Raw genomic sequence first — 15465 nt, forward strand, 5'->3', positions numbered from 1 at the left:
CATTTCTCCCGTTTGGGGTTGAATTTCAAAAAATTACAAATTGCTATGCTTTTATTTTTGATCAGAAGCTTTTTAATTAAATTTAATTTTTATTACTTTTTTATTATTCTTACTTCAAAAATTACGGCCTCTCCATATATAAACTTTTAACTCCTATGAAATATACGCTCAATAGGTTTACCTATTGAGGGTACATTTTCAAAAACCTTGAAGTACGTATTTATTTATTTCCAACTAGAAGCTTGTATATAAAATTTCGTGCTTTTAACATTAAAAATGACGGGTACAATACAACCGTGCATCCCTTATTTTACCCCTTTAGGGGTGTAATTTCCAAAAATCCTTTCTTAGTCGATGTTTACATCATAAAATGCATCAACTATCAAAATTTCTGTGTCGGCTGTATGGATCTGTGTCGGTATAATATATATATATATATACCATATATATATATGGTTGAAAATATTACCGTAATCCGTCACTCTGAGAGCAGAAACATCTGAGAATCGATCATATAATCTATACACTTAATATTTAAATATGAGTAACGCGCAATATTCTAATATATAGTTGAACGCTGGGATAATTTGCGGAAATAAAGTAATTGATCTTTATGTCATCAACAAGTGCAAGATGCGGGAGCTGTGCGTAAAACAAGAAAAAGAGGGATGAGACGAAAGAAAGTTATTTATACATTTAATATCTGTAGTTATGTCTGAGAACCTATATTTTTCCCAGACGAGTCATTCTTTGGTTGAATGCTGTACAACTTCACGCACTGGCCGGTAACATTCTGTAATACAATAAAATCGTGTCATATCACAATGAATATTTGAAACTCAGCATCGTCTAGGATCGGAAATGAAATAAGGAAAATAGCACACGACACACAATAAGTGTAGTCGGTTTATTGTGGGCTTACCCAAAAACTGAGTGTATAAAAATTTAACAAATTATGTGGTAATTTAATTTGTATGACATGATAACAGCCCCGTCTAGAGACAAAAATCGGATTTCCATATAAAAAGCAGTCAATGCCAACGCTAACGAAAAAGTAAAGAGTTCGTGTTGCGGATTGCGTTGTGGCGATAAAAACTTCAAACGCGGTTTTCGACGAACTGCATATATATAGTTCAACGATATTACTTTGGGTTCGAACGAATGTTCTAGAAATAGTTGAACGCTGGCTTTGAATTTTACGTCTGTGCATAATTATTATTTACAAAAAATCTACTTGTAATTGTCCACAAATTGAGATATTTCCTTCTTTATTCCTCAAAATAGGGCAAATTATAGTACTCGAAGGATACCTTCTTTTAAAATTTGCTTTTTCTAGCGACACTATCGTATTAAGTCAATGGTTATTATTCCCGGTAAACAAACCACGAGACTTCTTTGAACATTGTTAAATATTCTTTTTATGTTTAAAGCGTCTTTTCTCATTTAAAGCATTAGAATTAAAAGAGAATTTTATAACTTGGTCATCGAGTGGTGGACGGTAGGTGCGGATAAGTGAGGCGTCGTCCTCGAGCGCGACGTCGCCTTGCGGACCTAGGTGGGGCGTGCGAGCGCTTCTCGCCGCGCAGCGGACTTCTCGTAGAGCGTCTAGTGCTACGTTAAGTTGCACTCGCTGTAGGAAGACATACAAGGAGTTTTCATCTTCCATTTCCTGAAATAATAAAGCAGGAGTAAGGAAAGCCTGAAATGCGAATCTTATCATTATATGAGTTATGATTTATAACGGTTACTCTTTTGTGACGATTTTCCAAAACTTGTTGTTGTTGTCGTCTTATGTCCAGTGCCCAGCCGCTGTACAGACCAACAAATTAAAACTGTTTTTATTCTTATAGTCCTTATGTATTATTGAAAAAGCTAGTTCTCCTCATTAGTAAACATATATTTATATACCCATTTATTTCTAGAAACTCGTTAAAAATAGCTTCATCTTGCACCAACAGTCGTGGTATTTTTACTTTCGTTTCCGACCAAGTCTCGTTAAGCTCAATCGTTAGATAATGAGAGCACAGTACTAGGATTACCTGGAAATTGGGTTTTTGGCAAAGAAACAAAAATTAGAAATTAATATGTTATATTAGTATTAGCTTATCATTTTCTCACGAAACACATTTCGTTCGTTAAATTTTTAATTTTAAAATAAAAACCACGTAGCACCATATCATCGAGGTTTGTATGAGTCCATATATTTCGTAAAAGTGCCAAACATCGAAATGAATAAAAATAAATATTATGGATGTTCAATAAAACTAAAACTAATGTTACAATGTCGTTCGACGTAATGTTAAACAGATCGACTCACCTCGTCTTCCGGTTCGAGTCGTATATTTTTATACAAGTTGTAAGCCTCGTCCGCCAGAGCGACTTTGTTTTTTAAATCTTCAGATAATAGTTGTAAAAGTGCAAAAACCTAAAATATTTGCGTTGGTTCAATCGTTTCGTCATTCGTTAATGTCTATCAATACATATCTAAATAGTCTAAAATATAGTCTGTCTGTTCGTTTGACTTGTCTTCTTAGCTACACGTTGGATTTCGATGCCGTTTTCATCATTACTCAAATATTTTTTCCGGGAAGGTTTAAATGCAGTTTGCGGCTTGACGACGGCATTGTTGTAGATATGTTATAAGACAATAATACTAAAAGGTCACCAATAATTAAAGTCGGGAAAATCGTGTAATATCGCTGAGATGCGGAGAGCCGCTCCTATAATAAGCTGGGTTAACTCGTTCCAAGTGGTGAGATCGTTTGGGTCGATCCCTACGAGATTGTAATATTTATTATATATCGGTATCTATACAAATAAATACAGTTGAAGTGTTTGTCTGTGATTTAAATATGCCTGCCTCTTTTAAAGTTAATGATTTTCGTTCATGTGACTTTTGGTCCGGGCTAATCTTTAAAACGGCTAAAAATTACAATTGAAATAGCTGACTTATTATAAGAAGTATTTCAAGGTTTCGCTTAGTCATTATTTTATCAAAATCGGTCGAGTCAATCGAAAAGTTATAAAAACGTCAGTATTTTTGTTGTTATAATATATGTTCCGACCATTAGGCCAAATTAAATAAGTCAATTTCTGAATCGCGGTGTTCAGATTATCCGAAGTAGTGACCTGCCATACATATTAGCATTGGCGTTTCGTATTCTAACAATCATTATTTTGGGTTCTATTGCATTGATAAAGGCCCCCGATTATCGATTTACTTATATATCTTCCATCTACAGATAGCGACCAGGTTCGTTTTTAATATATGTATACATTACTTTTTACTTTCAAGGTTACCTATTCCTTACTTTTGGGGTTTAATAAAGTTTACATTAAATTGTTTAGTCCTTATTTATAATTGAATTAGATAAGATGAGTTGTAATTTTTTTCTACTTCTTGCTGCCACTTTACCCAAAACAAAGTCTAATTATTTTAATAAAATAAAACCTTTCAGGACGGGTAACTTGTACATTACGTAACAATTTTCATCAAACCTTAGACACCCGCGATCCAGCTGTTGTTGCCGCGGGCACGCACTCGGGCGTGCGTCGACTTTTTATTTCTGGGCAATTCTGATTATATATTGTCATCTGTGATTCTGGCGATTGAAAGGGACTATCCAAATCTAAGAAAATTAACAAAAAATAAATATTACCATAACTTATAACGCCTCGTGACAAATAATTATGCACTTTCTATACATTAGTGTTGTAAAATTATAAATATGTCTCGTTTGTTAAGAAAATGTGTTTTTTTACATATTGGTTCCTCGGATCCGCGCTTAGTAATCTTAGTAGTTATATCGATTATTAATGTTTTTTTCTGAGAATAATATACTTGCAATTTTTATTTGATAGACCTACAATCACTTAGCGTGTTATTTTTTGCGGTAATTTTAGAAATATATATTTTTAGGAATCAGGTTACATTTTTTTTAAAGATAAATAAAGTAAACGTATATCGACACGTACTATTTACACATAAAAATAGAACAAAGGAATCAATACTGAGCAACTGAAATATTATTTATGAGCCACAACCGAGAGCTCAAGCAAAAGTGAGTAACCAGCCAGCTTTGCCGGCCGATAAGCTCGTCGCTCGCAGGCCCCGTCTCCACCACGATGACTATTACGTGATCAAGTCGAACCGTTACGCCACGCCCCTTTGGATTTGGATTTTCCTAACAATATTTACATTTGATATTTGATGATATTTATACCGGTGTATGGAATTTTATTGCTTTCGAAGTACGCTTACTTCTCCTTGTTTTATTAGTTGATTGGTCTTGACGTGTTATGATTGTGACTTAGATACATGTGTTAATTCTTTTAAATCTTATGAATTAGCCGAAAAACTTTTCGATCGTAAACTAACACTTCGGTGAACCTTACTAAAAATAAAAATAAGCGTCAAGAACCCGTATTTTTATCCACTTTTGCATTAAATTCAAAAATGGTTTATGTTTGATGAATAAAAAAACCAGAACAAAATCAAAAGCGTTGTTGAGCACATACCAAAATAAAATCAAAATAAATGGTTCAAAGTAGAGCATCAAAGACGATTATGGATTATAATAATATCCTTTTTATAATATCCTGGGACATTTTTCACACACGGCCATCTGATTCCAAATTAAGCTTGTATAGAGCTTGTGCTATGGAAACCAGACAACTGATGTGTGAAGTAGTATAGGTAGTGTTACATATACTACTTTTCTTTTGTAAATACATACTTACATAGAAAATTACACCCAGACTCAAAACAAACAGTCATGTTCATGCACACAAATGTCTGTCCTGGGTGGAAATCGAACCCACAACCTTCGGCGTGAATAGGCAAGTATCTACCAACCACGCCAACCGGCTCGTCAAAATGCAACAAAGGGTGAAAAAATCGAAAAATTTTCTAGATAAAATGTTTCCGGCATTTGGTAAGTAATATGAAGTAAAAAGAGCGAAATCGAAACGATAACGAACGACGGAATAAAAATTTGTTTTACTGTTTCCTTAACGTTCACTTATTAGGCCTCTGCCTCGAATTTTGCGGGCAGCGGGGCGGCGGCGGCGGCGGCGCGGCAGCGGGGCGGGCAACGCATACCTGTTCTCCAAACTAGCGGGCAGATCGCGCGGCACTATAGCGGTGTAGTGTTGTGTTCGTGGTTGTGTTGTCGAGATATTTGTTTTTATTCGTGAACGAAATGTCTGAAAAACGGCGACATCTTTTTGATTCAAATTTATTCCTAACGCTCGATTTATTGTGGGCAAAAGAAGAAGTGGATCCCTACTATAGGGCAAGGAAAATAAATGGCGAGTTTTATCGAAATTATGAAGAACAGAGACAAAATCCCGACAAATTCTACGACTAATAATTGGTTAATTATTCTTCTATTTTTATGGTTCACATCTTTGCTGTTCCATATGGGTGTCCTCTCAAAGATTGCCGAAATAATTAGCTCTTGCACGTCCGAAGACATTTTGATACGTCACAAAAAAAATGTACAACACTATACCTACAATGCAGACGCGCAACGCGGGCGGTCACCGCTTGACTGGAGTGCACCGCTCGTTGCCCGCCCCCGCGCCGCTCCTGCACCGCTGTATTCGAGGGTCGGTCCATTTGATTATACGCGTAAGATCCTGCCGCTCCCGCGCCGCCGCCGCCGCCGCCCCGCTGCCCGCGAGATTCGAGGCAGAGGCCTTATTCAAATTGATGTATTGATGCTCAGTATTTCAGGTTACTTTTTATAACACCGTGTTCGTCAAGTGGTATTCCATCGGACTGACACTCGTCCCTGAACACGGCCGCCATAAGAGCCGCTATTGAAGATCCTCGCTTCACCATACACGGATACTAAAATGATTTTCAATTATAGATCAATACAACGATTTTTTTCGTTAAGGGCAAGAATGTTACAGAATTTAAGATCACCAGACTAGGCCGCCAGGTCACCAGTTGAGCAACCGCGTCTCCGCTGCGCACGACGTCGCATAGCACCGCCAGGGCGAGGCACTGGACCGAAGCTTTGCTAACCTTTATCAGGATTCTTGTTTACATAAATAATTATAATAAACTCGACCATCAGATTGCATCAACATTAAGTGCACTTCTTAACAGTTCGTAACAATGTACGCATAATTAGTACATATTTTTTTTAATTCCATAAAAAATATAAGCTACATCAAGCGTTCAACCGACAAATTTTTTTACAAATATATTTTACGTTTTAGAGAAACGTATAAATTCTTTATTTATGATGAGAGAGTGAATTATATAAAGCTTGATATATGCATGCAAACGTTAAAAATTAGTAAAATTTTAGCATTTACACTTATATTGCATGTAAGCGTGCTTGTTTATATTGAATTTATGATGAAAAATTAAGAGTGCTTGCGGCAAGTATTACGAGTATGTCTTATTGAATTAAATACATCAAGAAGGAAGTCCCTATTTACTGTTTAGAATTGTTCGTGTTGTCTTTTATTTGTTGCTTATTACTGCTCCTCCTCCTACTCTGATAGAAGCCCTCGAGCGACAGAGATCTACATCTTCAAATTACATGATAGTCCGCTTTCTTTAAGACGATTATAATATAATGTGTGAGCGATTACATACCGTTATGATATCCAAAAGATTATAAACACCGTTGTTTATGATGAAACGTGCTCTGTGTTCTTTTTGCCAAACGATTGCCTCCCAGATAAAGTTTAACAAAGATATCAGCCACCTAAATAGAACATTTTGACGACATTAATATTACTTCTGTTTCTTCTAATGCGATCTTAATTATGCTCGTTTGTCATCTTGGTTCATCGACTCTGAACACAAACCTATCTGAAATAATTAGATGCTTGTTGAGCGAGAAAATAACGACGTTCAGCATCCTGCTGGCTAGCGTACAGACGGAGGCGGGCCAGCTGAGCCGCGGATATACACAACAGCTGACTCGCGTGTCGGCTTCCACAGCGCTCGTGAGAACGCGGAGACAGAGCGCGATAATGACTTGACTCTTTTCCACCGGCGGACATCTCTGCTTCAGCAGCGTGTAACACAGGTCTAGAGCAGAAAATTCTAGAAATTTTATGCGTTAGACATTTCATTCGTCGCATCGGATTTATCATCTACTTAAATAATTAAAATATTGTATCTTATATATAAGTACTTCACATATATTTTTTAAATGTTTTATTTATTTTAGTTATAGTTTTATGTAACAAATAACATAAAACAAAACGAAAAAATATAACGAATTAATAATTTAGATTCGACAGTTTCATACAGTTTCAGTTAATTTAAAATAATAAATCGAAAGTGAATTAAAACACTAAGTACACACCACTAACTCATATGAAATTACCTATGTACCAAGGTACACATATTGTACTTATAAACATACTCATGGTAAGGTGTGTTTAACTTATATATCAAAAGATATCTTACGCGTCAGTATTATGATTCCGTGAGTGTTAAACAAGTCTCTCACGGAGTCTCGTCTCGAAGCAATGTGGCGATCATGGGTAGCCACTTGCAGCAGACGCACGCACCAATACAGCGTCGGGAGTTCGTAAGGGCTCTCCGAATACCATTCAATATACCACAATATCCTAGAATTTCAGAGTATAGGAACAACTATTTTATAATGGAGTATTATCAGCATTTTTAACAACTTTAAGAACATTCGAAGTTTAGAAGTATAAGTGCGTGCAACTGTACCTTCTTATTATTGCGTATTCTCGAACTAATCTTGGCGGCACGACGGGCAGTGTACTGACCAAAGCCTGCAACGCCGTCTTTCGGAGATCGGAAAAAAGAGCCGGTGACCAGTGAGCTCTAAGTGGACTCAGACCGGGATCTAGCAAAAACATTACACCCAATAGCCAGTTCTGAGACTCCACCATCTATAATACAAGCCGCCGTGTAAGTTAACTCATCAATTTAGTGTATTCTAGGTTAACCATAGCAACTACACACGTTAAGCCTAGCAGTAATGATCAATTAAAGCGACAAAAGAATTATATACAAAAAAACTCACAAAGCTATTAACTGGTATAGTTTTAAGGAATTCCACAGATAAGTAAATCAAAACTTTTTTGAAGAGAAGATCTGCTTGGGTAGTGTTGAAGTTGACTGTCCGAGTCCAATCTCGTCTGCGAGGAACCTCAGTAAGCACGGACAATGTCATTACATCTAAAAATAAAAGTAAAGTTTACAAATTTTCGGATTTAAGTAGAAACTACTGAACTGACACTATGAAACAATGATGGTTTAAAGATTTATGGGACTCGCCGGCGCTTATTGCTCTGGAATAGCCACAAAACCAGCGGTTCCCACTCCGTCTCTTCGTTAATGCTTTCCCTATGCTAGGGGCTACACTAGGGGTTCCCGGGGTCTTTCTTTACCGTACCACCTCAATAACCAGGGAGAAGGTGCGCATAGAGTCAACGCCTTCTCACGGTTCTTCTCCAGCGGAGCGGATCAGCAAAGGTGTCCTCAAGCGCCTACTCCGTGGCCTCCTTCCGCGACATGATACTCGTAGAAACAGACCATATATCTCTATCCAGAACTCGAGCACGGCGTGAATTACGCTCGGCGGCGAGAGGTCTCATCCGACTATCGCCACCAGGTAATGCCGACCACTCTGTCTGGTTCGCCTACATCTACCGCTTCGCTATAAGTACCTGCGTCCATTTTATACGTGAGTATGCCGTCTCTTCCTGCGACCCAGTGACGTCGATGTTTAAATTATATTAATTATTTAATATTTTAACTTAACTACTATCTGCTATTTCAATAACATCTCTAACTGCTGTGCCCTAATAGTTTAAGAACTTTTAGGAGGTCGTAATTAATATTTTTTTATTAAAATATGTGTTTACCTGGCATTAATAAAGAAGAGAAAGCCATCAGCCGGTCACCAAAGCAGTGGAGGAGCGCATGCGTGATAACGGTCAGTGTGCTTCTCTCGTGTTGATGTTCCCGAGCGCGACATTCGAAGCGATACGCCCAAATAAAGCATCTATTACAAACATTAAAAAAGTAAATTCCATAAGTAGGTACTTATTTATAATTAAATGAAATGGCCACGTGAATTTATAACTAACCTTTGAGAGTAGTAATCTGGAGACGGAAGTAGAGAATGACAGGTAACATTTTCAGCTAAATAGTTTTTTAGAGCTTGTACAAGTACGAGAAGCAAAGTCATTGTCGTTGACAGGTTAATGCTGCTGTCTCCTGGTAAATGGAAATAAATTTTAAAACAGTAAGGTTTTTTCAAATCAAAGAAAAGAAATGAAATTAACAAAAATAGTTATGTTCATAAATTAAAACTGCGTGCCTCCATAGCAGTACCTAGTTTGACGTTGTAGTCCTGCGGGTCAGCCGGGTTGTTTTCGTAAGCAGGCAACTCGTCCTCAGGGAAGTAAGGATTGAATCGGTAAAATATGTTCTCAATTACATTTTCTTTGATCATTTCAATACCTATAAGTGTTATTACTTTTACTCCACGTTGTCTTATAGTTATTTAAATAAAAAAAATGAAGAAAATCCATGGCAATGTTGATCTGTTATTTTGAATTCTTCCGTCATTTTCGAAACAATAACAGTAACGGAGTATTTAATTCCTGTTTTAAATAAGAAGATATAGTTACTTATTGCAAATGGTCTTGATACTTGATTGAACTACTTTTATTCATACAAGAATTATGCTATATTTACAATAAGCGGCGGAGTCACAGGCCATAAACAAAGTAATTTGCAGGAAGACGGGGAATCGATGAGACGAAGAAAGGGCCAGCATGCGCACCGCAGTGTGCAGTGCCGGACTTGCGGCGTGGAGCACCACCTGCAGCGGCACCGCGCCTGCACCGCGGTCCGCATCTTTGGCTGATAGTTGCCATAGCAAACCGCGTGCTACATAGTCGAACAACTCGTCTTCCTCCATCCGAATGAGAAGGTAACCTAGAGACGTTTTACGATAAACCACCGTACCAGCCTCTTATTTATTTTGATCGAGTACACAAATTCGTATTCCATTTTTATTGGTATCATAATATAAACATTTTACTAATACTAGTTACAACTTGTAATATTGTGTTTTTACAAAGCCTACAAATGTTCTGTATTATGTTTTCTTTGTCTGTTATAGTTTTGCCTGATTAACGACCGGATCGAGAATTTCTCTCCGATTAAGCTGTCGTAATAACTTGAACTGTAATAATAAATCAAATGAAACTGACAATATATACGAATGATTAGAAAAGGTAATAATGTCTTATAGAACCTACTCAGAAATCCGATATATCTTGTGAGTTCGTCAAATTGTGAAACGACGTCAGAGGCAACGGTTAACAAAATTGGTTTATCCAAATTCTTCAAGAGAAGGACAGTCCCTTCTCGTAAATTAGGCTTTTTGCCTAAATTCTCCACTAGGTATTCCATGACAACACACAAACTTTTTAGAACTTCAATTTTCTGATACATATATAGGTTTTAACGAGTTTGTTATAATTGTAACAGACGGCTAACAGGGAGGACAGATTCGGGCAAGCGGCGCACCATGTTACGTATTTCATGTGCCTGTAATGGCTCACTCACCCTTGCAGTCGAAATACAACAATGCACTGTATTGATGATTGCCTTTAAGACTAAGTCATGGGTTATAAATTACAGACATATTTCTAAGTTAAAGTTACACGAAGTTGCTTGAATTGTTAATCTTAATTAAAGGATACATATCCATGACGAGATATTTTTGAGAAATCACGGATGTAAGCTTCTATTCTGTCAGTTTGCTGTGCCATTGGTTCTGTAGTCATGAACTCTAGGGTTGCCGCCACCTCCCATCCGCTGGTAGGCCGACATTTATCACTCCATTTGCTAGCTGAGACAATTACAGTTATTTTTAAGGGTTTGCGTTATACCACGTTATATATTAAATGATTACGGAGGTTTTTTGGAAGTTCCTGAGTAAAGAATTACAAAATTTACAAAATTTTACTTATATCTCTTCTCTTATGCAATACAGGTAATGAAATAGTACAAACTATAAACAAAATGCCCGTCAGTGCCCGCAAGGCAGATCGGTAGTAAGCAAATTGATGGTCATTAAAATAATCTATAATTCAAGATAATTACAAAATGATATAATAATACAAACAATATGATATAATGAAAACAAAGTTTCGTTAATTATATAAATATAATTTTATAACTAACTAACATCTTCCATATAGTATGTCCTGTCCGACCTGAGATATGTTGTATCGCGAGTCGGTTGTATTTATATAATCATTTTTTTAAAAACTAAGTAAAAAAATTACCCCCAATAAAATAAAATTAAAATTAATTAAATGACCGAGACGACGTCGGCGTCATTTCGGCCCTCCCACAGAACCGACGCCCGAGGCTTAAAAGATAGGGCGTAACCCCGGAATAGCGTGAGGTGGGGTCCTCGCGTGGCCTGTTTAAGACGGGCCTGAGGAGGCCGGCAGCCGGGATGGCCTCGCGCTACCGTACGCACTAGCAAGAAGTATGAGGGGGGAGATTACCTTCGCTCCCTAAGGTGAGCTCCGCTGGACCACAAACAGAGCACAGCACGGGAGGGGCCGCGGATGCGTTATATCAACACGATCTCGCATCCTTTCCGATCCGTGCCGATGACGGCTATCGCAGTAGTTTTAGTGGGTAAGGATCCCACAAAACCCGGTTAATATTATTTTTGTAATTTCTATAATATACATATATGCCTCTTTCGGATCGGACAGGGTTTCTTTTACACATTGCTTAATATATTTATTTACTTGTCCTGAATGATTTATCAACGCACGGAAATTAAAAATAAGAAATTTTGAAAGTTAAAGCACTCTATGATGTAAACATCCACTAAGGAAGGATTTTATAGTGATGTGCAAATTACGCAATGCATTAATATCAATATTCAATAATCCTTAGGAAAGCGCAACAAATACGTTTTATTTGTAAATAAAAAGCTAACGCAATAAAGAGGCATCAGGTATTTTTTTTTTTATAGAATAGGAAGGTGGACGAGCATATGGGCCACCTGATGGTAAGTGGTCACCAAACGCCCTTAGACATTGGCATTGTAAGAAATGTCAACCATCGCTTATAGCCAATGCGCCACCAACCTTGGGAACTAAGATTTTATGTCCCTTGTGCCTGTAATTACACTGGCTCACTCACCCTTCAAACCGGAACACAACAATATCAAGTATTGCTGTTTTGCGGTAGAATATCTGATGAGTGGGTGGTACCTACCCAGACGAGCTTGCACAAAGCCCTACCACCAGTATGTACTGTAGTGCTGGTAAAGAGCTGCCTCCAGCTTATTTGGGCCGCGTGAAAGTTTGGTAATGATAATGAATCGACATCCTGAACACATTTCATGGGCCGTATTAAACAGTATAATTAATTTTGGCAAATGAATTCTTCACTTTCAAAGTGCAAGGTGAACCACTTAATCGGTAGTCTCGAAGCATTACCCCAACATTTTAGATATCTTTTATTTTAGGATATGTTCGAGGAGAGGTAGTTTTTATTCCAATACCTATAAATATTTTGTCGAATATGTTTTCGAATTTTAAAGAATATAGTTCCCTCTTAAAGTGTGCTTCGTCATGACAATCAATAACTCCCAAGGCCAGTCCTTGTACATGGTTGGCATTTATTTAAGTGAGGACTGTTCTCACATGGACAATTTTAATGTTGTATGCTCGAGAGCTCGAGCGAACGAATTACTAAGTTACTAGAAGATCTCATCTGCTAGTAACTTAGTAATTCGTTCCAAACTTCGTTAGTAAGAGGTGCTAGGTAGGTGTTCACTGAAATTTAAAAAGAAACGCTGTAATATATTTTTTCTAACCCGAATGACACATCATGCTACTTACTTTCAAATCTCAAACTTCCATACAATCATTATCCTTTACTTATAATTACGCGCGAGTGAAGCCGCAAGCAACAGCTAGTAATAATATACAGCAACGAAGTACGTAAAATAAAATGCATTCAAGAACAATAATAATTCGGGCTTCCCGCCATAAACCCGCACTGGAGCAGCATGGTAGAACAAGCTTAAAACGGGAGAGGAGGCGTTAGCCCAGCTGTGGGACATTCATAGGCTGTTACTTACTCCTTGGTTGGTAAAAAATTATGTTCATATTTATTTTTCATTGTAAATATGATATGTTTTTACGTAATTATTTTGAATTAAAATGCACTTGTAATATAGTACCCGTATAAGTGCCTGTAGTATTTATTAATTCGTTTATCAAAATTAGAATGGAATAATTCTATTAGACCGACGAAACCAAAAGAAAGAGATTCTCTATTCAACACTTAAATATTGGTTATGATGTCTGATGCCGAATCGATAGGAGTTATATATTCGTACATTAGTTTGAGTATCGAGTTAAAGTTTGGGCCATTTGGTTAAAGATTAGAAAAGAATTTCTGCGAAGGATTTCAGTGAGAGATATTATTGATTTTTAATTTCGGAATACCGCACATATTACGTGAGTTTATTGTCCTACTCATTGAGTCCATGTGGTCATTAAGGAGAACATAGAAGACAACCGCGTTAAACTCTGACAATACCGACCGCTCTTTACACAGAACAAAATACAAAACGCCGAAGACAAAACTATAGCGGTTTGATCCCAGCTCAAGCACCTAGATGGCAGTAAAGGTACTACTACTACTACTACTTTCGTGAAAAATGTATATTTTTCAAAAAGTAACGATTTTTTTTAATTTGCTATGATTAATTTGTTTCGTATTCTAAAAATTATAGTTGTATTAAAAATCTACACTTACTTTTCTTTATATTAAGAATTGTGATTCGTATTTTTAAATAATACATAGCAATTATTACAGCTGCTTCAAGCGTTTTTTTTTAATTTTGCTTCGAATGGTACTTAAGTTAGTAGTTAAGTAATTTCATGGACGGCATTCAACGACTGTAACTTATACATCTAACAATAGAAAGGTTTGCGGGTCAAGATAGTAGCACGCGAGAAATCTAATAAAAATATGGCGCTCATATTATGGCAATGTAGGTTAAGGAAAGTGGATTTTCAATTCCAATAGAAGGACCTGATGATTTGATTTTAAGTGTTGTACGTGTTTCACGCGGCATACATACTCGTATCCTTGATAAGAAGTGAGTAGAAGTTGCAGATGGCATTGGAAAGTTTTAAGTTATTTTAAATACATTGTACTAAATACAATACTTCGACAAAGGTAACGTTTTTTTAATTCAATAGCTGCGATTAGTGGTGCGCCCAACCGATTCAACGGCGTTTTATTTATTTTTATATGGAATTATAAAGAATTATAAAACTAACAATATTAACTAAAGTAGCTTTACGCTTTTTAAATTTATCTTATCCTCCCGGGATGTTTCGAAAATCTAACACTAGTTTTTAGTGATCAAAATTACTTACCAACTTAAAATTGCGGTAAAAGAATATGTGACATTGAAGTTGTCATGACTCTCGATAGATTCAACCGATTTTTATAAAATAATAACAATGAAATAAATAAGTAGTACTACCAAAGAAAATATTTGATTGAAAGATTTATGAGATATTATAGTGCACAAGTGTGTGCGCAAACACAGGTGCACTCTCTATTCCCTAACTCTCATAATGCGATGGGACGGCTATCCATTAAGACCGGAAAGAGTTCAGGCGCAGGACCAACGGCTTTACGTGCTTTCCGAAGCATGGGAGTGAACACACTTCCAACTTCCAGACCCCGGACTGTTACTGAGAAGTTTCTGACTGAAAAACCCAATAACTTTTTATTGGCCCGACCTGGTAATTGAACCCAGGACCGGGTCTGTGGCCTTACATTAAGCCACTAGACCAACGAGGCAGACGAACATTATAAAATACAATGACTGTGAAATCACAGACAGACGCTTCAATTTTATTTATGTAATTTATGTAATTTTTTATCAAAAATAAAAGTTACTAACTAATCGTAAGTAGCGTGAACTTTATAATCTCACGTCAAAGGAATAATTCAAAATTCACTCCAGCTTATAATGGAATAGGAGAGAGTAGTTTTAACAACTTTAGGACTCACGAATTTGAATAGGATCCAACTCCTTTGTCAAGTTTCGTTTAAGAATACCCTCTTTCGTGTGAAGCTTCCCCCGCGAGCCGTGGAAGCAATGAAATGTATCAGAGGATTCCGAAATTGATTCTGATTTACCGAAGTACTGATCACTCGTTATTTGCTTGTATCCAATTTTATATTTTTCCCGTTTGAAAATGTGAGGACGAGATGAGCCAATGGGATCTTCGCTGTCTCCTTTTGCATTTTTCGAAGGTTCTCTCGTGACAAGCTTATCTTCTCCAAGTTTAGAAGACGTATGTATTGATCTTTTTTCATCCATTAATAAGTTTTTGCTTCAAAACCAAAAAAATTTCAAGTTTGATAATTTA

At 36.8% G+C, this 15465-nt stretch overlaps 1 protein-coding gene across 1 annotated transcript; it reads right to left on the reverse strand.

Annotated features, from left to right (window-relative positions):
* Positions 1–709: 709 nt before the first annotated feature.
* LOC126780335 (uncharacterized) lies at positions 710–15416 on the reverse strand. Its single transcript, XM_050504717.1, has 20 exons — positions 15104–15416; positions 10732–10880; positions 10285–10471; positions 9716–9958; positions 9350–9478; positions 9103–9232; positions 8878–9017; positions 8034–8188; positions 7715–7899; positions 7442–7605; positions 6832–7057; positions 6617–6728; positions 5918–6034; positions 5743–5854; positions 3499–3629; positions 2318–2425; positions 1909–2039; positions 1749–1809; positions 1478–1669; positions 710–793 (listed from the first exon to the last, which is right to left on the reverse strand). Exons 1-20 carry the CDS (start codon positions 15414–15416, stop codon positions 710–712), a joined length of 3069 nt encoding a protein of 1022 aa, XP_050360674.1.
* Positions 15417–15465: the final 49 nt, after the last annotated feature.

This window comes from Nymphalis io, chromosome Z (genome assembly GCF_905147045.1).
Source record: "Nymphalis io chromosome Z, ilAglIoxx1.1, whole genome shotgun sequence".
Taxonomy (NCBI): Eukaryota; Metazoa; Arthropoda; class Insecta; order Lepidoptera; family Nymphalidae; genus Nymphalis; species Nymphalis io.